Here is a 24,471-nt window from a genome sequence, read left to right as displayed (position 1 = left end):
TTTGCTCCAGTTCTAAATAAGGAGCGTGAACTAGCCAGCGTGCCTGAGGCTGGGCTAGAAGCAGTCGATCGATACAAGGCATTAAGAAAGTGAATAACAGACACTTGAGTTTATTATTATTTGGCCTTGTTGAATAGATGGGCAAGTCAGGGGGGTGTTCATTATTTATTTAGATATAATGGAAAATAAAGTTTGTTGAGGAAGGAGAGAGTGTGTGTGAGTGTGGGTGTGTGTGTGTGTGTGTGTGTGTGTGTGTGTGTGTGTGTGTGTGTGTGTGTGTGTGTGTGGGGGGGGGGGGGGGGGGGGGAATCTACAAATGACGGCAGTGACCAGAGAGCAACATGCCAATCCTCAGAAGTCATTTCCTGCTTCATCGAAGACTTTTATGGAATTTTAGCGCCACGGCTAGCGTCACAACAAGAATCCTAGACCCTCCTCTCTCCCAAACCCCCCCCTTTGAGCTTTCTTTTCCTCCCATTTTCTTCTCCGTCCTGCTCTGGTCGTTCTACCTCCAGAGCCGTAATGCGAGTGGAGGCAGAGCCAATACAATCGGGGCACCGCTCATAACCGCAACAATACGCTCGCCTGTCACTCATCTTCTCCGGCATGTTACTCTTTCCGAGATTTGCTTCTTCAGTAGTCGTCTGGATGGAAACATCTGGATTTCTATCCACAGCCGAGAGAGTCTATGGCTAGCAGGGGTCATGGAGTACATTGTTATCACGAAAAGAATAATCTCTCCTTTCCATTCAGCCTGAGTAGCAATACGCTTGTGTGAAATGTTGTTCACTCAAGCACTTACTGTAAGTTACATCACACAGGACCTGAGATAAAAAGGTATGCGGCGCAGGAACAACAACTTTAAATCAAATAAAACTCCCGTCCGCTAATGCTGCTTGTGAAATATTTGTCCTCCCATCTAAGTGGCACAACATCAGCTTTTAGAGGGGAAGAGAGGCACTTTAGGAGAAAACAAAGTCAGAGACGGCAAAAACAGAAAGAAAGCAATGGCAGGATGAAAAGGATAATGGGTGTGGGGAACAGTGTTGTTCAATCAGCTGACTTTAAATACTGCTCCCCTGCAGAGTTGCGCGGGGAAATGGAAGCTGCGTTCACAGCCGGGATCAATAACTGAGTGCCTTCCTGGCATCTGTCTATTTAATCCATTATCGAGGGCCATCTGAGCCCGTGATGCGGAGGGGCGACCGGCACGTCACAGGAAGAGATGAATGATGGAAGCAGGATGCATGTGGACAAGACACACCCACGCGCCCGCCCCAACATTGCTCACATGCAGGAACACATGCACAAATACTATTAATGAGAACATCAGCCATCGCACAGAAAACAGCTGACAGCAGCACACAACACGTACACACACACACAAGTGCCTGCTGTTTGTGCAAATACGTGCCCGGTGAATACGCACATACAAGAACACTGACAGCTCGGAGGAGGACAATTACTGAGAGAGGGAGAGAGGGAGGGAGAGAGAGAGAGAGAGATGTTCTTTCAATGTGAGACTGGCATTTCCTGCCAAAACTCTGTCCCTGCTCACTGCACCACATGTATATAATAGAAAAGGCGTGTATCTGTGTTAAAATCACTCCATCCAAACTATCAGCCAGTCCCTTGCCGGGTATGTGAGGGAGGTCACTGACAGACAACAGACCTGAAGATGTTTCCCACGGGACATGAGGCGTGCTTGCTCTTCTGCTACCTCTTAATGAGTAACTCTTCTTTCTCATTTAGAAACAGTCCACCTAGTCATGATTCTCACATTAACTTCAACTTCTACTCAGTAACACACACACACTCTTACGAAGCCTGAATGTCATTGCCGAGTGGAAAGGACAGAGTGAGATTGTATTTTTGGACTATCAAAGGCATATCTCTGCTGCACGTACCAAGTACAGAGGTTGACATACTGTGTGTGACACGCACACTGTACAATCTGCTGCAGTGTGTGAAAAAAGCTACTTTAAAGGTGGGTTAATGATTACAGAGGGGAAACAACCTGTTGACTCGGGATAGGAGGGAGACGCTTACAATGTGCGCACCCACACTCAGACACACACGTAAGCATAATTGTAATATGACAACTTGTACCGTTCAACAAGACCAAGAAGCATGGACACGAGTCAAACAATGGAGAAGACCAAGCCTGGAGTGGAGTTGGGGTGGGAGGATCAATGAATTCATGTCATCCCACATGCAGCAGCAGCAGCAGCAGCAGCAGCAGCAGCAGCATTGCTCTCACCAAGTATAGATGCTGCTCAGCACAGACGACCACAAAGAACAAAGACTTCAATTATGTGGGGCTCAAACAGGAGAGCTAAAAACAGGACCACGGGCAGGGAATAAAATCTTGGGGCACTGGAGGAATGCTGAGCATTCTAACACCATCTACACACAACACACGGTCACTCCCAAATCGCAACGCTGCCGCCACTGACCTTTCTCCAGCCTCCATGGAACAGGCCACTATTCAAGTGGCTGGAACAGAGGACTCTTATGCTTACTTGCACCCAAACTTGTCAAGTGCGTAATTGCAGTTAGAGAACTGAGCATGATCTGGTGGGGGCAGGGAACCTGTGCATGGTTTCTTTGTACCCTGCTTTACAGCCTATTCTAGGGTACCAAGCCACATCCGCAGACCTACCAACGGCCTGTATATTGTTAAAAGAAATGTTCTTCATATTTATTCAACAGCCTGAGCAATATGAAAATATATTGAAGCAACAGGTTTCCTGATCTGATGACTTGCCATTTCCTTTTCTATCCACGGACACTGATGCAGCGTGTGCTTTCAAACTCCCAACCACGCACTTTAGAGATCATTTTCCATTGTCTCTTTGGCAAAAAGTATATTTGGAGTTCTTAGCAAAGAAAAAGTTGGCAAACCTCGTCTCTTAACTACGGCCTATATTCAGACACAGTTTGTGCTTTTGTGTACAGGAGAGGTGTTTACTTAAGACTGTTACTGCCAACCAGAACCTTATCCACACCATCACAGATTGCACCTTCATTAGGAACCTGCAGACCAATACAGTGTCTTGTTTACTACTGCGTGACCTAATTTATTGTATCTATTGTGACTCTGCTCCTGCCTTATTATGATTCCTGAGATAAGACACTTTGAAAAGCCGCCGTCCTTTGGTTGTAGCCTCTTCATGACAGCATACAGTTTTGACCTACCAAGTTTCTCCACGAGTTTGAGCATGACGCCGCCGATGTGAATCTCCCCAGTGACCCTCAGCGACACATCCCTGTGGAGATCGGTGACATGCATCTTCAGTTCCCATGTCCCATCGGCATAGCAGCCATCGGGCATCCGGATCCCGTCCAGCGCCATCCTGTCAAACAGAGAGAGAGGGGGGGGGTCCAGTTAAACTTCAGTCACACAGGAGTGAATGCAAACATTTTGACCTTATGCAAAGACAGAAATCTGGAGTAAAGACCACAGAAGGCCTGTAAACCTTCATTAAAACAAACGATTAGGCTTTAACCTGTCAGATATTAAACATAAAGGACACAAATCAGGGCTGCAACTAAATTTGAGTTATGTTCATTATCGACTAATCAATTTTGTTATAATTTCCCAAATAGCATGTCAAAAATGTACAGACAAACACTGACAAACACATAGAAAACAGGGAAAGGTGGCAAATTCTCAAAGACTGGAACCAATAAATCTTTGACATTTGCACTTATTTAACAGCTGTCAATGACTATTCTCTGTATGTAGACTCATCTATTAATTGATTGATAATTAAAGCTGTAATAACGTGAAATCAAAACATTATAGTCACAGATACGCTGATTTAAATCAATGAGTATTTCTATTTGTGAACACTGTGAGGAGGAAGGAACCCGGAGGGGGGGGAATCCATGTTGCGATTGTGGAAAATATCCTAGTTTTCCCTGAAGTTACTACATGAATAAATGGAAGCAGACGCACCCTAGTGAGTGAGGTCACTGCCAAAAAGTTACACTGCAGTCAATCTGTCATTCTGTGTCCAGTGGAGTGGCCCGGCGATCAAAACAGCCGCCTGATCGATACCAGCCGGCCCCAAACAAAGACGAGGCCCCGGGGCGAGAAGTTCAGCGAGGCTCCCGGCAGCTTTTACCCCGGCAAACGTGCTCGGTCACCTGCTACAATAACGGTAAACGCCGCTCTTACAAATAAGACCGGGAGGCTCATTATGTAAGCTGAGCCCAGGCAGGCAGACACCAAACTGCGGCTGCATGCACACACACTCAATCAGTCGGTGGTTACCGGAGGAAGTTTAACAGAAAAAGTCAGTACCGGCAAACAGTACCGGCAAACAAAACGCAACAAAACGAAGCGAACACGTCTCCTAAAGGCGAGTGAAGGTGAATGCTAGCAAGCGAAAGTAGCGGCGCTAAACCTAAACGCTACTAATTCATATAGCGGCGTATGAGCCAAGTCGAAAAACGAACTTACCTTCACATACACACCAACCCGGAGGCAGAAAACACCCAAAACTGTCGACTGCGCGGTTTAGAGTAAGTCCCCTTGGTCAAAACATGTAGAAATATTTCTTTCGGGAGGTCAAAACAAGCGGAAAATATCTACGAAGAACTCGCCGGAGTGAAGTATCCCAAAGTGTTTTCCTGTAGGCTTCGGCTAATGGAGTCCAGCCTCTTTCCCCCTCCTCCTCCTCTCGCTCCCCCCGCCCCCCTCTTCTCTCTCTCTCTCTCTCTCTCTCTCTCTCTCTCTCTCTCTCTCTCTCTCTCTCTCTCTCTCTCTCTCTCCAGCAGATAACGTCACTGCTCCAATCCCACTTTTCCTTTCGTACTCACTGTCCCTACACACAGACACACACACATCAAGGGTATTATCGGTAAGAAAAATGACATAATCGAGGCATTTTGTGTACAAAATTTGAGACGAGAAACTGATTTCTAATTTAATCAACACTAAACAGAATTAACTGAAATTCAATCAAATTAGTTGAAGCGTAAATTTGGGTTTCAATGTTTTTTCTTCAACTAACTCACTATCTGTGTATCTACCAGCTGTCCCTGCTCTTTTAAAGGCCTAATCAATGTCAAGCTACAGAGGCAAAGCTCAGACGTCTGGTTTGTTATACAGAAACACTGATTGAGCCTGGAGATTTGACTTGTTTTCAGGGAGAACATTCTCTATGTGTTTACTGAAGAGGAAGAATGCATGAAGGTCACAAATCCTGACCCTGGGAGCAAAACTTCCTTTATTTTGCAAGAAACCGCCAAGGAGAAAGGAAACAAACAATAGCATGGACCCGGAGTCACATGTGAGGGCTTATTTCAAGAACCTAGAGAAGAAGATCAAGCACAATGGCTTTGACACAATGTTGCTCTGCAGTAATCCAGTAAGGAAAGCTGAGCTGCATCTCCAGGCTGAGGTCTTGACAGAGGCCCCGCAGATGCAGAGTGACAAGCATGATGGAATAGCAGACAGCAGACGAGGAGCGCGCCGCTGTCAAAGCCAAGCTGATGGAGGCTCAGAGACAGTTTCTTGACTCAAGTATGGTTGTTGAAAAAGTAATTCACCAGCTGAGGAGCCAGCTGGAGAATGTTCGCAGCCAGATGTCTCAGACAGCCAGGAGGACTATCACCAAACTCACAGACTGTTCAGGCTGAAGATACTTTGGGCAGATAGGAAGCTCAGTCCAAATAGGCTGAGTTGGATTGGCGACGGACACTCCAGACTGAAGCAACTGAAATTCAGAACAGCAGGATTATTGAGAATCTCGATTAGGAACTGAGAAGCTCACTTGAGGGAAATGGAGACCTCCTGCAAACATGATCTTGCTTTCATGTCTGATGGGGATGCCGCAAGGTCAATCCAGGAGCTCAGTTTGATGCTGAAGAGGACAGAAACTGACTATGCCAACAACCTGAACTAGACTGAGAAGGCCATGAAATGTCTCACTCAGCAGTTGGAAGAGACAAAGAAGAAGTTAGAGGCGAGGCGCTCAGCACCAAGGCTGCTGCAGAGGTGGTGAAGAAAGCTCCTGTTGTTTGAACTCAGGATTCCCGGACTGATCAGACGGAAACAGCTCCTGTTGCAAGTGTAGAGAAGACGACCCAGACTGAGGCAAATGGATTTCAGAGCAGTAGGATTAACAAAGCTTATTTGGGAGTACTGGAGGACTGACTTCACATCCTATCACACAGGAGACGTTGAGGAATCTACCCAGGTGGATCTTCCTCCCATTTCCTCACCGTGAAAACCCCTTTTTGTCCCAATAACATGTATTTCACTACATTGTGACTTGAATGTTGTAGCCAGTGTCTCATTATTAAAACATTCTTATAAGATGTCAGAAAGAAAAGTGTCCGCAGTGATGTCATGTCCAAACTTATTCAGATGGCAGTAGAAGTATTAATGCATGAAAACTACACTGGAACATATTTGTTGTTAGGTGGAGAGCGATGTGGCAGATATACAGAGCAAACACTTAATCTCAAGCTGCCTTTTATGGAAATAGTGCTGAGCTCTGCAGGCAGCATCCGGGAACTTTTGGGTCTTAAGTTTATACTGTTTTTTTCCCCCCTCCCCTCTCTTTTACACGACAAACATTTGATAAGTTGCAACGGACTGCTCCTTGCTTGCTGTGGTAAAAGTTCAAGATCTCTTACTCGGTGGAAAATGGGCTGTGAGACTTATATGAAAGTAGCAATACCACAATGGAAAACACTCCAGTACAATGGATCAAAGAGCATTTTGTTGACTAAGTTTATTACAATGTGAAAAGTAACTTCTGACCGCAACTTTCAGAGAAATACAGTAGAAAACTTTGAATTCTGGCAAAGTATATATGAGACTTCAGCAGCTGTACTTCATTTCTTTACCACTGAGGACATTTAAATAGTTTTTCTCCGGCATCTTCAAAATTGAAACTCAAACATTCAGGTCTCTCATGTATGACATAATATTCCCTGAATGGTGTCTTGCATCTTCAGCATGTTGAATGTGATTTCAATCAAAAGCTCATACAAATGGAAAAGAGAGAGAAGAAGGTTGATGACTCCTCTTTTTTTTAAAGCACCAGAACGACGCACTCTCCAACACACACTCTCCAAGTGGTCTGCAGTAAAGGCCTATGAATCATCAGCGTTTCTGGCTCTGTCTCTCCGGTGAACGTAAGGGCTCCAAGCCTCAAGCTCAAGAGTTCCAATCCTCAGCTCAGGAATCTGGGCCTTCAGACTATGGTCTGCATCAAAGCGATTTATAACCTCTCTCTCCCTGCAGCTCTGACCCCCTCGTCAGTGTCTGGCAGCCGACCCATTGCCTTTTATAGGCTGTGTTTTAATTGCAGAGTAAACATTTGAGTCAGTCAGATGCAGAGCAGGAGAGTCAGATAGGGAGCTGTCTTGGCCGCCGCGGATGAAGAGGGAGGAGACGAGGGCGAAGGAGAGAAGCCAGAGGTGGTGGATGTGAGGAGGCCTATAAGAGAGTTTACTGTCAGACGAACGGCCATCGGAAAACTAATTACAGTCAATTAATGTGGAGTAAAGCTGGTGTGTTTGAAAGGACACATCATTTTTCTTATATTTCATGTCTAATTAATTTCAGTTCATTTCACAAAACTCATACCAACTTAGTAGTTATTAAAGATCAAAACACACCATCTCAGTGGAGGAGCATTAACAACTGTCACAACAACTTCATTAGCTACAGGCAATAAAAAGAAAAAGAAAGAGCTAGGGGCAGGGGACAACAGATGGTCAATGGGGGTGTGTGTGTGGGTGTACCAATTCTTCCTATAGACGACTGCCCTCCACTGGCCAAACACTGAATAGCAGGACATGGTGCATTATTTATGGGAATCAATCCTGTTGTAAGTGGCCCCATCTGTGAGGCTGGCCTTTGCAGATGTTGTTTAACTGCATTAGTAACTCATGTTGAAACCATGGCTGGCGGGTGGACTACAATGCAGCCTATTCATGGTCCGTCAGGCAGCTTTGTTCTTCGCGCTAAGGGGTGCCTCGGAAAGAATTTGATCTCAGTTTCAGATGAACAAATCCTTCTATTGTCCTCCGTGATCAGGCTGGGGAACGAGCAATGTTTCCGTTTGAATATTATGAGACCATCTTCCACCTACGCTCACATCACATTTTCCCCCCAAAGGATTCAGATTCACATTTAGTTTCTTGTGATCATCAGCAGGACAGAATGAGGAAAAAGTGGTCACTGTATCCAAAAAACAAATGTTTTAATAAAAGGAAATAAATACAGTGCTTTGGATGGCAGTTAGAATCCATTACAGGCATACAGGGATTATTGCACAGCTCTAGGGACAGACATTTTGAGGACATCCATTCACTGTAAGAGGACAGTCTGAAACACCTATACAGGTACATTTCATTCAACTCAGACACAATCAATTTTGATCTGTTACCTCTTACTTTGCTCAATGACTTAATGACATATGGCTGTAATCGCCTCTGAACATCTGAAAGGTGAGACTACAGACACACATGCGACACCACTTTATGCTTTACTTTTGACTTAACAATGGCTTCAAATTGATGTCAGAGTATTGGATCAACATAACATGCAACAGTAGATATTTCCCTGATGTTTGCAATGCCTCGGACGAGAAAAGAATATCGGCAGCATTCAAGATGACAGAATCTTGTGGGGTAAAATGCGAATGTAGTCAAGATGACAGTATCTACATAACATTTCCCTAGTTTCCACGTAACAAGATGAGGTGAATGTACTGTAGGTGAAGTGAGCCCTACATAAAACAGAGGAAAGCTTTGAGGGAAAGTCTGGAAATTCTATGGACCATTTTTGGAAAAACAAAGCCAAATAACAGAAACATAAATAGGAACATTGTTATTGAATAGTATACTCCATCCACACTCTTTAGCTCCATTAACAGTCTTCAACCACTCGCAGAGGCAAAAGTGGAACTCTCCTCGCATTTGTCTAAAAATAATGCAGTAGCGGTGATCAGGTTACAAAAGTCTAAGGTCTCCAAGGTGAGTTGCATGCTGGCCCTCCAAGTATGTTAGAATAATTGACTTTACGCATCATAGCACAAAACACGCTCAAATAAATGAGGCGTTTGACATCTTTCCCGTGCAATTCATAGCTTATCAATATGTGCAAGGTCCAGTCGCAGACACTTTCAAATCACTCTCCCTTATTTGTAACTTTATCGATACAACCAGTGCTTTTACACATTTCGGTTACCTGCCGTATCAGTCTAAAACCATTAGCCCTTTGCTCACATAACAAAAAGCAAACACAAGTTCTACTAATCACATTAAATAGCAATAAATGGATTCCATTCAGCGGTGAATCAGTCAACAGCCATTGACTGTTAGGAAAGCAAGCAAAATAGAGATCTGAGCTACACACTATGATAAACTACCTGACTTATGATCGTTTAACACACATGAAGGACAAAAATAAATTTGACACTGACAATAATCAAGTCTGCCACATGTACATCCTCTAAGATTAATCTGAGGGTCGTTGCATCTCCTCATACATTGCAAATGTCTTACAAATGATTAAAAAAAAAGTTATAAACATTTATGAGTGGCTTATGAGTGAGCAACTAACAGAAAACATTTTAAGATGTGAATTGGCACTCTGCAATGTTTTTTTTTTTTACCATGAACATGAATCTGTGCAAAGTGATTGAAGCATTGTAACTTCAGCATAATCACTCGGCTGATAGACAGATAGGTGTTTCTTTTTTCAAAATGGTTATAGTAGAAAGAAATCCTACACTCTACCTTTGTGAAAGAAATGCCCTTATACATGCTCTCATAAACCAAAAGGTGACACTCATACGAATGCACGAGTCAGTTTGTTCCCTCCAGCTGTCCACATTTTCTGAGCAATGTGTCCAGACAATCAAAAAAAGCCTTAACGGCACACAAATAAGTAGATGAGCCAACACGTGTTGATATCAAGGGTAAAGTATGAATTGGTCAGCAACAAAGAAGGCAAACAAGATGTGTGTGCATTGCACCAAGCAAATGACTTCTCTCATGTGTGCTGCATGTATTCCCATTTCTAAAACCTAGTAAAGCAAAAGAAAATAATTTAAAAACAAATTGACATTTGGACAGCAGTTAAATCTGAAGCCTGAAACGGTTAAGAAAAATATTTAATTTTCTATTTTTTTTAACAAAAAATACATCTGTATCACTGATTGAATTTTTGATATCAATATAAAGATATGAGTATTGAAAATGATCTCCTTAGCTGGAAGAGAATATTAATTGAAATGAGTCTGACTAACAGGGCTTATATCCAATAAATGACATCAAGAGAATGTAAAACTACCATCTGGACACACCTCTTGTTAGATTCACATACAGGACCACGTATAGTGAGTGTAACTATACACAATCTCCTATTCAGGGATTGAGATGTACACATTACAAGCGGTTTATGTGGGCGTAAACTTGCGTCAATGTGCGGTTGAGATGTCATAATGACATGCTCTCATTGTTTCTCTTTTGTCTAACAGTCATATCTAGCCCTCCTTTGTGTCAATGTAACAGATAGATCAAAGGCAAAATGAAAGCCGTGCTGAGCAAAGTTCAGGCTGATGTATCACCAGTCTCTTGAACAGATGACAGACCTTAGGCTGGGTCAACGCATGGCTGCTAACCGGAAATCTATGGACAGGCTGCATCGTGTGAGTTAGGGTTGAAGTGTTAGAAAGTAACAGCAACAAACTTCTCTGTACGAGTACAAACAATTCTTAAAACGGTTTTTCTACATTGAAATAGGACCTCTGGTCATTGTGGCATTAAGAGTGAACCTCCGTGGGGGTTCCAGATCCAAACAGTCACCCTTAGGGTGAGCAATTATGTACAAACTAAACGCAAAAAAAGACAATAATGAATGTCTTTCAGTCAAGGGATTAGCCAGTTTGTCAGTCATTACTTCAAAGGGTTAAAGAGGTGAAAAGACAGGGAGATAGAGGAAAAAGATGCACATTTAAGAGAGCAGGTGTACTGTCTCAGTCTGGCTCCAAGTTATCTTCTGTCGGGTCAGAGGGTATCTTCCTCTGCTTGTATATGAACGTCAACAAGAAGAGTGCAATGTCATGTGAGCACCAGTAGCTTGTGTGTGAAGTCACTGCTGACCAATAGCGGCTCTCCACCAGACCCTCCCGAAGCTCAAAGTCCACGCGCCGCTCCAGTTCCACTGTAAGATGTAGACAGAGACACTGGTTGAAAACTGATGTACAAAGTATATAACAACACAATCAAAAATGAATGTCTGAACCACAGTAAGTGATTTTTGTATGTGTTGTTTTGCATTTCACATTATTCAACAAAGACAGCTAGGTGAACTAACAAGATGTTTCAGCGATGGGTGAGGTGGGCCGGATCATAATGGCGAGGTCATTTGCCAGTTGGCTGTCAGCCGGCTTCTGCTCTTCATCCTCAGCAATGGCCCCTCCCTCCACTCCTCCAGACACTAAGGATTGACTGCTGGAGCGTGAGAACCGTGAGAAAAGGATGCCACCGATGCCCTTCCCTATGCTAGCAGCGCCTGTGGAGAGGGAGGAAGTAGACAGTCATTCAGCTATTTGTGCCAATGCTGACACTCTCCACATGATGGCACTGTTGATACAATAACTGACTGACGTTTGTCTGGAGTCTTAGTCATTGTCAGAGCAGTGTTTGCACCAGAATCTGAAATACGATTGTCTTGCCTAGTATGCTGGCCTTGCCCAGACTGGTGATGGACTCTCCATAGTGCCTGCGGGGAAGCACAGGGGAAGTGCAAGGGCTGGGAATGCTCTCAGTGTCAGATGTTGATTCTTTGACTGGGTTCAGGAAAGTAGGCCGGATCTCGTCGTAGGGTGTGGGATTAGTGGCGCTACACCTGATTGAGAAATCAAAGCATATATATCCATAAAATTCACAAGACAGTTGTTGACATGTTTGGATGGCGCTTGTGTAAGGGAACAGAACAGAGTATTGTGGTGGTGTTACATAAGTTGCAACATCACTAGGAAGTGTCAGTAAGGAAAACTGCATATTCACATTCTTACCAGTGTATCTGAACAGGCGCAATGTTGTTATAATGTTTCAGGATGAGGGGCTCCAGTCTGTAGGCCTGAAGAGCGCAATGCATTTCGGTTAGGTTGGTGATTCAGCAAGAATTAAAAGTAAAAGAAAATTGAGACTTGCGGTCTTAAATGTGTATATGAGGGAGAAAGTGAGAGAGCAGCTGTTTGGGGCTTGGGCAATCGACGGAGACTGACCACAGGGTCTGTGGGATGGAAGACGTTGAAGAGCCTGCTGCAGATGGAGGTGGGCAGGATGTGGTCCTGGTGGCAGCTGGTACCAGGGCGGATGCCCCTCAGAGCCAAGAACACGGCCAGAGGAGAACCCATGCAGAAGAAGTTCTCCACCTGCAAGGTAAAGAATAAAGATAAGAAGTATAGATTTCATAAAGACTCTCTGGTAATGATTCTAAAGGTCAACAAATTAGTGCAGTTATGCCATTTTAATTTACATCTTCAGGCTTCAACAGCTAAATAAATCTGATATACAGAACCAAAACAGTCACATTGTGGTAACGGATATACTGTATATCCATATAACTCAGTACATTTACCTTAAATTTGAGGGCTGGGGGTGCTGACGGTTTTGAGGCCTGTAGGTTGAGGAGTTGATTTTCTAAGTTCCGTAACCTGTTAGAAGCATAAGGGGAAGCCAGCAGTTAACAACTTCTCCAACACTTTAACTGAACAATAGAATTACAATCCTCACTAAACACGTTTGCTAACTTGATAACCATCGCTATTTCTTCAGACCTTATCAAGGCACATAAACACACACATTCCTGGCAATGCTCCAGCCAGTAGAATTCCTTTTTTTACCTGATGGAGATAAATGCTGCTTGCTGAAACCAAACAGGAAACATGATTTGCTATGTCATTGTGCTAAAATGAAATTTGAGCGCAGGCTAGGTATGAGGTGAAGTGAATGTGAGAGAAATCATGGAGAGAATTGACCTGCATGGGTTGTTCTAATGTCCCTCACTGTGCACGAGCCGGTCCTACCTGCTCCTCGTGGCCCGGAGTTCCTCCAACAGGCGCCTCTCCTCGTAGGAGATCCAGTGCAGGTCCAGCTCCTCTTCCACGGCGCGGTGCTCTTGCAGACAGAAGCGCACGGGGTCCCAGCCTGTCATGATGTCATAGGTGATGACACAGCCCAGCGAGTGAGACACAACAGACACCTTGCCTCCCCTTTCCTCAAACTCAGGGTTACGGGAGCAGAAGAGTGTGTAGAGTCTGTTTAGCTCCTCGGTTAGACCCTTGGTAATCTAGAAAAAAACCCAATAAGGGACGTTTAAAAGAGGAATTACATAAAAGCAGTTTTATCTGGAACACTGTTGCCGTTGTCACCTCATCCCGGTAAAGGGGGCTGTTGTAGTACATGATGTCCATGGCGCTGCTGTTTAGCAGATCTCTCAGTCCTCTCACTTTGTCTGGTGTAATCGAGTCCACTGTATCTGTACACCACCAAAATCACAGGTCTTACACTGAGCTCACTTGGCATGTATCCACACAGTAAGTGTTTAGAGCTGCTTACGGCTTTACTGTTGCCTGCTATCTAAGACCTCATAAATGTAAATCATTTAACAGATGACTCCAGCTCTGCTTTATCAGCTAAACGCACTTTACCTCCATCCAGTGCCAGTTTGGAGCGCCACTCCACCGGCAGGAACTCCACGTGCTCGTCGCTGTGCTCGGAGAAGTGTTTCTCCTCCATTTTCCTCGCTGCCTCCCTCAGCCTGAAGAGACACGTCACAGTACGGAACATCTAATAAGAGTCTGACAGCTACATCAGAAGATCAATACAATTGGTATTATCACTGATAATGGATCTGCATTATCATGCTGATATGCATATGATATATACATTAAATAAATATAAATCAGTATGCAATGCAGTAAGAAACAACAATATTTAGGTGCATTAATCTGTGTATTTATTACACAGCTTTTCTAGCAGGAAACTAAATTCTGCAGTATTTAGCCCCTTAGCGGACAGAGCAGCAGGTCACATTTTGGTGCAATGAAGTCATTGCTCCAACGTGAAATACTGTATGTCACAACGGCGCCTCAATCAAATTAGTCTGCAGAAATGCACTCCATTACGTATTTATATTCTAGAGAAATATGTTATGACTGGCATGTTTAGTCCTACCCATCTGCAGTATTGGCTCTAAAATCAGTTAAGCTTTAGAAACAAACAAAAAATGTTTCTGTCTTAACTCTATCCCAGGCTGTGCTTGCATCCTTCTCCTCAGTCATTCTTCTCTTTCTGACAGTCACTAATGTCTTGTTGCTCACTGATGCAGCAGCTGCCTGCACACACACTGCAGTGAGTCCTTTATAGTGGCGCGTTATCTCGCAAGATACACTAAATACACAAAGAGTAAGATGGTGAGGCTAACTGCTGACGGGGGGTAAATTGAGGCTGAGAGTGGCTTTTAGGTGATTTGGCCTGTGACTGCGGCACCCAATGCAGGTTTGGACAGGAGTGACTGCAGGCTAGTGCACCAGCACAGCGACTTTAATAGATAGTAATGTTGATTATACACTAGTGCAAGTTGTAAGTTGCCTTGTAAAGTCCTTGGAAGAATCAGAATGAAGTATGTATTATGTTATACTGTCTGACAAAAAGGTTGATGTTGTCTTTGTAAGGATGTCTGCATACGGCAAAACAGATTCCAATGGAAAACACAGGCATACAACAATATGCAGACATGCAAAAGTACAAGCAAATGAACTAAATCAATGAAGGACAACGCTGGCACTCACATTCCAGTGTTTTTTATGATGCGTCCCTGGTCCATCTTCTGTCCAATGCCGTGGACCACAAAGACGACGTGTGTAGTCTGAGGTGGTCGGTCCTCCAGGGAGGCCTCCTCAACATAACCTCGATGCAGCCGCGTTCCACTGCTAGAGGCTGGGGGAGGAGGGAGGACATGATTGGGCGGAATATCACAGACAGGGAACAGAAGTTTTTCTTGTATTTTACATATTTACACTTCAGCCTTTAAAGGTGGGAAATAACCGACATATAACCGAATGATGCTGTTTTCAGTAACAAGCTGTTCTGCATCCGAAGGGAGCAGCAGGTGAGGAAAGCTGCCGTGCCCCCCTGTGTGGCAACAGTTGTGCCGTGTCTACCAGGAAAAGTGTGTGTCTGTACTTAGAATCAACAGTCAAGTCCAGTCATGTGCACCAAGATGGCAGCCAATGGGATTCTTGCCGTCTGGATAGCACTAAGGAGATTTTCTCCCACTGAGCTTTTGAATGTCAAGGCAGATTGAGGATAACCAATGTCAACTCCTCTTAATCTGCAAGCTGGAGATAAAACTGTGCTGGAGAAGTGGGAGATTGTAGATCGGGCTGGAGTGATCCTTACAGCTCAGATTTCAGGCGTCCAGTTGCTTTTCGGTTACTTTTGTGGATTTGAATGTGTGATTATCTGGGCTAATCCACTCCAATGACCTGTATCTATACATGGACATGTTCAATCAATGCCTGAATGAGAGCAAAGAACTGCTGATTGTGAATGCAGTAAACGGGAGTGTGTCTTTGTATGAATTTTCTATATGTTGCAGAGATGATGACAGTGGGTGATCACAGACCTTTAGAGAAGCCCAGTTTCTGGGTGACGGTGCGTGCAATTTTGGATGTGGTGGCGTCACTGTAGAGATAGACCTCGTCCACGCTGTGCCAATCCACATGGGTGCGACTCAGCTTCAGACTGTGCACGGCTGCAGGGGGTGGGGGAGGGAAGTGAGTGAGGTGTGAGCGAATGAACAGAAAAGGGAAGAGAAGAGATGCGAACATTAGCAGGTACGATGACAGTTTGACGATGAAGGCGGTGAAATTGCAAAACAAGGTGTAGGAAACAGGTTCACCGACACAGACGGGGAAGTAGAGGGTTTATAAATGTCAGGGACAGAAAGGAGTAATCGTGAATACAGACGGGAACCGCACGGTCACACACTGCAATTTTCATTGTCTTTATTGCAATGAAACAGTAAATCAAATCAATCTAGACAGCTTAATCATATGCAGACTAGAGCATTGATCTGCTGTATACTAGGAGAAACACACCACACTATCACACACCACTGCATATCTCAGCTCTTGCTTGTCCGTCTTGATTGGGTTGGATGGGGATACTTTTATGGTTTAGACGCAATGGCATCCACTTTTGCTTTTCTCCGCATTGTTGTTTCAAGTGACGAGGGCAAGAGCAGAGCTATGACTCAAAGGGAGACTATTGGCTACAGAAGAGAAGAACGATAAATGAAACTGGTTGACTGAGTTATTTCCAAGTCTGCAGCCTGTCCTTTAGATATCCTCTACAATCAAATTCATCTTGATGGCGTTAGACTTTGGCGTTAGTCCAGTGCACAGTCATGAGGCTTTGTGTTGCTCTGAACCAATCAGCAGATTAAAAGCCTTAATAACAGGGGAAAGTACCGGGTGGGATGAAATGTTCCAGATTACTTTTTGTAACACATTATTGCGACACATGCCAGGCAAAATGCTCTGAGAATGTGGAAACCAAACATCTAGATTTGGGTTCATTTTTGAGCTAGAAAATTAATATTTTCAACAAAGGAATTTCCTCAATGTCTTCTGTAAGGAAAACAACGAGGTAACCACACACATTGTGTCTCCACTGTCAGTCCTTTGTATTCAACAGACTGCTAAAGACATAAATAACTGAATCAAATGAATAAAAACTTTCTCCGGCCTTGAGAGTGTGTGTATGTCACGCAAAGTTACACTGTAGCCTCTGTAGCCTTCGAGATTCATTTCTTCACTATTCACTAGATAAGCATGACTGGTGGGTGGGGGGAGTAGAAGCATTCCTGCACCTCCGCTCTGCTCTTTTCACACAGCGTGAAACTGAGCGAGTCCGTCACTGAAGGAGAATGACAAGCAGGAGCTGAAAGTTTGTCATTGTCACAATGGATATAAGTGTTGGACCTTAGTGACATATGCAGATTTCTCTGTCACACATTTTCATTTATCTTTGCAGATCCTCAAAGGAAAACCACCGTGCAGCAAAACACACACAGGCTTACCCTCTATCGCAACACAGAGCGGCATTGTACCGCTCTATCACAGCAGCAGCAGCAGCAGCAATCTAGTTAGGCTGAATCTCAATCAGTATAATCTGGCCTTCTTTCCTCATCTACACTACTTCATAAGTTAAGACACAGGAGGAGAAGGTGGCAGACAGATGGAGTCATTTCAGACTCTTGGGTTTACCTGTGGTCTTAACTCCACTGTAAAACAGGAGGTCTCAGAAACCAGCTGAGGAAGCAGATTAGTTGAACATATCCACTTAGCCTTTCCTATCAATACTGATTGTTGGCTGCATGGCGCAGAGTACAAACAGTAGGTGGAAACGCAGCCATTTAGATGGAGAGGTGCTAAATTATACAGACGCTTCCTGTTTTACAGTGAAAGGCAAAGCAGAGTTTTGAAAGGAAAGTGGGGGAAGGGGGTCAAAGTGTGGATCTGGCAGTCAAAAATACCTCAGAGAATAACTGAGGGACACAGGAGGAGGAGGGAGAGGGTTAACAGGGAGTAACGGGAGAACATGGGAAGTGATCATGGGAAATGATCATAGAACAAACGATGCTAGACTAAGGTCAGATCTAACATGAAAGGGCTTCCACGCCTTATGGAAGAGAGGTTGTACCGGGGTAATGTTGGTGCTTGTTAGTACTACTCTCAACACTGAACATTCAAAGGCAACCATAGGGTGTGTAATACAGGATAATGAGTAGTTGTTTGGCTATTTAGAGGACTACTTTGAACATGAAGATTCTGGGAAACAGCCCCTTGGCTCTAGTATGAAATGAGGATGCTGACCTCATGACCGCTTTATTCAGCATTCTTGATAAGGTTCAATAGACCCAGAACTAGGACAGTGCTGGAATATCAAAGCAGCTGATTCTACACAGCCCAACATGCTAGGGTCTATATAGTAACAGGCCACAATGACCACTCTGTTCGCCTCACCACTTGTGTTTGGCTCTTAACAGAGAGCTTTGTTTGTTGCGTTGGAAGCGGGAGCTGGTGACAGTGATTTATTAATGACATGCTCATATTGCCAGAAGGGGCGAGAGTGCAGTTGGGGTCAGGCTGGACAGTACGGGAGTAGGGTGGGGTTTTTTTTGAGGGCCATCTTATTTATCCCAGATCCACTGGTTTGAGAGGTTTCTGTCGGGACTGGATTGTCTAACGGATGAGAGGAAGTGTCCGGGGAAAAGGCAGTAAAAGCTACCACAGCAGTGAAAACAGGGAGAGGCTCTAGCACCTAGGCCCAGTTAGGCTGAAATGGAGAGCTGAGACCATAGCTGTCATCTATTTCCATACAACCATTCTTAACTGAGCCTAGATCGTTTTCTAATTATAAGCTGATATCATAGGTATGCGCCACAACAGAGGACATTCTACTTCCACAGAAAGCTAGATCTACAAGGATATAGCAAACAAGCTTGCAGATCTAACATAGTAGAATCAAGTAAAAAAAAAAAGAAAAGGAAAAGAAAAGCTTGCTGTTTACTGTACCTTGGCACCATTTGCGCTTGAGACATGTAGTTTTAGCACTCGTCTGATATCCACTCCATTTGAACAGAAAGGGGAAGTAGATGGGGGGCAGGTGGGAGAAAACTAACAACCAAAAGAGAGTAAGTAAGGGCCATGGTCTTGTGTCAGGCATTCAGGCTACCTCACTCTTAAACAGGGCCGTCTGTCAAGCTGCAATGCTATCATGGTTACCGCTTCACACTCGCCGGACACTCTCTCTTAGTTACCCGATGACTCCAGGTACAGATGAGAGCAATAAGTAGGCGAACGACTACGTATTAGGCTGCGGTAAAAGAGCCTGGACCCAAAAGTCCAAACGCAATGCTGCTTGACATACAGTATGCCCAAGATTACTGAGGTAGCGTCTGAACTGTACTTAAGCAACTTTATGTACTGATAAGATAATAAGGTGTAATGACCTTTAATATTTTCTACAAAATCCTCAATGTGTTCTGAGTCAAGACTTAAATATGCCACAAGGAACAACAATCTTTTGATTCACAGAAAAGGAAGCTTTGAATGATTAAATAATGGATTTAAGGAAAAACTATATAAAAAATTAACATCAAATATGATTAAACTAAAACCAAAAATAACAGCACTTTGGTAAACTTTAGAAATACTTATATAATTGTTAAACCACTGAATAAAAACACTTCAATGACCAAACAGGTTGGGGTTTGTTAGGAAATAAAACATGCATGCTGACAAACAGAAATGAATGTTAGTTCATTTTGCATTATAGTATCATTGTTGGTAATTGTGTCTCGTATCTTGTCTAACGTTCGTACAGTGTGAATCATAAACACAATAAATCAATCACATACATGGCTAAGATCAACATCAGAGTAATCATAGCTCTTCTTCACAAGGTTTACAGTCAACACACAAAGCTCGATGTGACATTTAAAAGGCCCTGTCGGCATTTGGTAATCAAATGAGTGAAGTCCACAAGGCTCAGACTTGACAAAATCTTTCAATCAGTGATACCAAAGAGATCAGACTTGCAAATGTCAGCAGTGCCTCCCTCAGCAGAGCTGGACGTCTGCGGAGGGGAAACTTGCTGAGTGCACAGGATGCGTTTGACGTAAAAGCTACCAAAGCTTTCAGTGAGGTCCATGTGGGCCTTACAGCGCTGACGGATCGGTCGACAGGCTTTCTCCTAAGACCATGGATCTACTAGGCACTGGCTGTCCCTTGGGTGAGGACGCGTGACATCGAAGTCAGCTACAAGCACAACTGGACCATAAGTAGCAATTTCCAGATCAGACCACCAGAGTCACGTTGTTGTTATGACGATGCAGAACAGACATGGTGTCTTGATATGTAGTGAGCTTGTCAACCACTCAAATGTGGAATGGAACATCTAGTGAGTGATACCCAAATATAATGTGCTGCGTATGTTTGTCCCTGAACCAATACTAAGCTTTAGAGGTAAAAATGTCCCTCCCTGTCTCTCCACTGATTCAGGCGAAACAGCTGAGTAATGCAAACACCAACACCATGCTTTGTGAGCATTTTCAGCTTTAATGACTGCAATAAGAGCTACGAGTCTCTGCGGATAGTTACTTCTCTATCAATGACCTCCTGTCGACTTTCCTCTGCATTCAAATAGTGACAATCAACTATGACCTGTGGAAAATAAACTACCTACGATTTACATACAAACAATGGTAAGAAAAAAATACTACAAGAAGTTGGATTTTTAACCATTTTTTTCATTATTTAACCATTATCTAATTTCATTTATGATTACTACAAAATGTATTTGCTGGCCATTATCTGGTAGAAAAAATAGCTAATATCATTCATCACTTTCTGCCTCTATGCTGGTTTGTATTCAGTATTGTCTAAGAATCAGCAGAAAGTTAAACCTGGATCGCACGATGACATCAGTGTACTTTTTCTACCTAGTAGTCCTTCCCGCATTCTGATGTTATGCCTGCATAGCAGCATGGTATGTCTGCCATGTGTCTTCAGCTTCCCTAAGCTTTAAAATCTCAAATAGGGACTGAAGCACAAGGAGAAGGGGAGACAGAAGAGAACCGAGAAATCATTTTATAACCATTTGTCAAGTGTGTTGTGGTTCAAGATGGCCTACTAACATCTCCAAGTACCTTCCAATTATTAGTTTTAGGATGAACTACTGTACAGCCATGGCTCACTGTAACAGACAGACCTGAGGATCTATCTATTGCCTCCATGCTCGGGCGGACACAGTGGGTGTGTTCCACGCTTTATCAACAAGAGCAGTCTGTTTCCAACAGGAAGCTGAAGGATTTGACTTCCATGCTCTGAAAGAACTTCTAGCTTATCATACAAACTCATTTCCAACCACATGACACATTGAGTTATGCTGCAATATTTAGGTCTACCTTGGGCTGTAATACATCTCCCCCACTGGCCAGACTTATGATCATATGATCTATTCCTCCTGTAAACCAGTGGCACTCTTCCAAGCAGATAATCTTATTATGATCACTCTGCCCTCCGTGAACGTCTGCGTGCACAGAATTCTCAGGCTGTATTTGTGTATACGCACGCATGCTTTTGGAACAGAAGTGACCTTGCATGCAGGAGTGATGATGCAGATGACAGTGGCCTGAAGTCACTTTTGTCTCCTCTGCTGATACCTTTATGCAGATCTTTCCTCTTTCTGAAGGCCTGTATAAAAGTGAACTACTCTGCAGTGCATCTGCATTTGCTGCATCTTTTCCCTTTCTCTGCGACATTCACACACCCACACGTTCAACATCCATCGATGGAGGTCCTGAGCAGACAGAAGAGTCAGCTGCCTCAATAACACTGCTGAATCAAAGAGCCCCTTTCTTACTGCCTTTCACAGCTAAAGGCTGCCTCACCTCAGCCTGTCCTGCAAGAGAGACGTGCCAAGATACACAAGCTGCACCTGCTTGACATTGAGATGACATGATGAAACCCACACAGCCTTAACTGTTGTGTAAAGAAATATCATTCTGCTCCTCGCTGCCCTAGCCCAGCACCACATTTGTGTTCTTTTAAAACACATATCCAGGTTTGCTTACCTGGAATGAAAATGGTGCAAGGTCACTGAAGCTATAGTTACCAGAGAAGTGTGTAATTGATATGCTGTGGAAAACATCTAATACAGTCAGTATGGCTAGATATTGAGCATTCTACTGCAGATTCTTTCAGCTTAAAATGACGCTACCACATCGTTATTGTTCTACCCACACCCACCCTCTGTTCTCACCATCTTTACTGTCCACAGTCTTGACCACCATATCAGCCTCGAAGGTGTCCTGCATCTGCTGCCCCCGGAAATGGTTCAGGTGCTCCAGCTCGATGAGGTCGCTCTCCTCTTCGTCTAATGTAAGCCAGGTTCCGTGAGTGAACCACTGGCCTCTCATCACTGGAATGTGGTCCTGTTCTGTATACATCAAGAAAAATGAGAGTGGTAAGGAGACATACAGAGTTCCTGTGGTTGTTGCAAACTATGGCGTCTGACACTTATGGCTAGGGTTTGAAGTATATCTTCAAAAGTATTCAATTCAATTATGTTCTTGTATAATAAAAGTTCTCCCAAGGAAGAGAGTTGCATCAGTCAGTTTCATCACAAAGCACATCATTCAACTACTCACAATTAAACACAACAAGTATGGCAAATCCAGGAGGGCCAAGTCTCAGTGGCTCAGCTTTGATTACAGTCTTGACTGGCACGATTAACTGATCCTCTGGTGGTAATTTAGAGCATATTCACAGTTCTTCAAGTCAAACAAATCAGCATGAAGTCTGATGTGTGTTTTACTATCCCACTCTCAGTGACAATTATAGTCTTACAGCAACTGCAAAACCACATCATAGACAGTATTATCATACCACTAAAGCTAAGACTGATGAACACACACTGAGACAGCCGAGGAAATAAACAATCCCTCCCTCCCCTGCCCTAATATATACTCCTTAACTCATATTACATTGATTTATCCATGGGATGAAGGCAACAAAACATCCATCTCCAGCATGAACATTCAGAAAATAAGTCTGTCACTTAGACATAGTTAGCCTAACCTTCAAAAGCACTTTAGAACATGACCCCATTCAGAGAGGTCAGGTTTGCTGAGGCCTTATAGTAACTGGAACTCAACGGCCTTTTCCTGTAAATCCCCATGAATTAATTAGCACAGTTTAGGAGAGCTACATAAGAAGAGGACACTTTAAGAAATGAGTGGACTTGTGACACAGTGGCACAGATAACAAACATTGTGAAACATATAGGAGAGTTGTGGACATTGGAGTGTTTACTTACGTTTCCAGTAGACAGGATAACATGTCCTCTCTTTGATGTCCACCTCATACAGTCCTCCCCGCACACACACAGGCTCCACGGTGATGTCAATGCTGTCAGGGTCCCTCTCATCTGAAGACAGGGTCGATGTCTCCGCGGAGCCTGGTCCTCCGTGCACAGTGCTGGTCCTCGTCTCCACGGACACCGCCGCTCCTCCATTCAGCCCGCTGATCTCCAGGCCGAGGCCGAGACCGGACTCCTCGCCGCCGCCGCTGCTGACCCGGGTTCCCACAACTCCCGGGTTCAGTTCGCAGTATTTACGGTACATGAGCTCGATTTTCAATGAGTCATACCCGACGAATGGCTTCCACGTTTTCTTGTCTTCTTTATAAAACCATCGCACCTCCTCCGGGCCGAGCTCCTCTACGATCTCATGGTAGCGCTGCCTGGAGCTGACGGACCTCGACCTCTTCCTCCTGTCGAACAACGGGCCGTCGTTGTTTTGATCGTCATCGCCGTAGTCCAGAGAGCTACTGTCCAGGAAACCAGCGGGGGAACTCTGACTGTGACATCCGACGGGGTACGTCTCGTTCAGGCCCAACAACAACCCTTCCTGGGCCGCATGCATAAGAGGCAGGTGTCCATCCAGTCCCTGCTGGACTGAGGACATCCCTAACTGGATGGTTTCACCCATGGGAGTCTCTGCACAGTACGAAAGCACATCATTGCCCAAATCCCACTGTGTGTTGTTGTTGCCGCCGACGCTGAGTGATGAATACCTGTCAGCGCTCAGAGAAGAGCTTAAAGTGGAGGGTTTGGATGTTACGTTGTATCTGCTCATAACTATTTGAGCATTCTAACGTAACTGCCTCCTCATTAGTCACCCCACCGACACAAACACCGCCACAGGTCTAAGTTAAAAAGTTTAAAAGCTTCACTGTACAACAAACAGCTGTAGCTAATTTAGCTATCTAGCTTAGCGCAGCCGGTTGTGGACCCTTAGAGATGTTAGCTTAGCTTCAGCGATAAAACCGGAAAACCTGTTCGCCTTTTTTCTCTCCCCGTCGTACAACAATGGGCGACAAATTGCGTTCCTGTTACCGAGTCGTCTCAGTCCAGTCTTGGAGAAGGAATGCAGTCACAACACTTCCAGTCCCGCAGCTGAAGTTGAAATATGAATTCCTTCGTTTCTAAACACATCACCGGCTTGACTAGAATCAGTAGTACGCGTGTTCACGAGGTCACAGCTGACGCATAGGATCACAGGGTTCCGCCGTGAACGCGCACGTACGAGTTGCGCGAGCGTGACGAAACGATTCTTCGTGTCACTCCTTTGAAGTGCATGTCTCTTACTGGACACTGGAGGGAGACACACACTCACCACTGATATCAGGTTGTACGTAGCTTGACTCTGCACTAGAGGGCAGCAAAGCCCTACTCAAGAGATAAACACTAGCATCCTCTGGACTGTAACTTGTGGATTCCTTTGGGCTCTTATAAATTATATAAAAACGGAAAAGCAACACCACAGACTTTGCTCTGACGTTTATATAACAC

General features: G+C 44.2%; 2 protein-coding genes across 3 annotated transcripts in view; both read right to left on the bottom strand.

The window, feature by feature from the left end:
• fermt2 (FERM domain containing kindlin 2) overlaps nt 1–4,661 on the bottom strand; it is a 32,742-nt gene extending 28,081 nt beyond the window's left edge. The window contains exons 1-2 of the mRNA XM_076165538.1: nt 4,469–4,661; nt 3,199–3,356 (exon numbers count right to left, since the gene is read on the bottom strand). Coding sequence (XP_076021653.1) covers nt 3,199–3,355 — 157 coding nt within the window. The 5' untranslated portion in view covers nt 3,356; nt 4,469–4,661. The remainder of the gene's footprint in view (nt 1–3,198; nt 3,357–4,468) is intronic.
• A 3,542-nt stretch (nt 4,662–8,203) lies between these two features.
• On the bottom strand, nt 8,204–24,251 carry ddhd1a (DDHD domain containing 1a). Of its 2 annotated transcripts, XM_076165515.1 has the most exons (14): nt 22,936–24,251; nt 21,880–22,056; nt 18,630–18,731; nt 15,674–15,802; nt 14,838–14,985; nt 13,695–13,804; nt 13,416–13,522; nt 13,071–13,333; nt 12,623–12,698; nt 12,267–12,416; nt 12,054–12,118; nt 11,712–11,884; nt 11,351–11,548; nt 8,204–11,197 (listed from the first exon to the last, which is right to left on the bottom strand). In XM_076165515.1, exons 1-14 carry the CDS (start codon nt 23,753–23,755, stop codon nt 11,010–11,012), a joined length of 2,706 nt encoding a protein of 901 aa, XP_076021630.1. In that variant the 5' UTR covers nt 23,756–24,251; the 3' UTR covers nt 8,204–11,009. The 2 variants fall into 2 exon arrangements, with proteins under 2 accessions (XP_076021630.1, XP_076021631.1); XM_076165516.1 differs by lacking the exon at nt 18,630–18,731.
• Between the last annotated feature and the right edge of the window lie 220 nt (nt 24,252–24,471).

This window comes from Genypterus blacodes, unplaced genomic scaffold, assembly GCF_046128005.1.
Source record: "Genypterus blacodes isolate CSIRO-AG114 ecotype Tasmania unplaced genomic scaffold, CSIRO-AGI_Gbla_v1 ptg000147l_1, whole genome shotgun sequence".
Classification (NCBI taxonomy): domain Eukaryota; kingdom Metazoa; phylum Chordata; class Actinopteri; order Ophidiiformes; family Ophidiidae; genus Genypterus; species Genypterus blacodes.
This window is presented reverse-complemented; position numbering and strand designations above follow the sequence as displayed.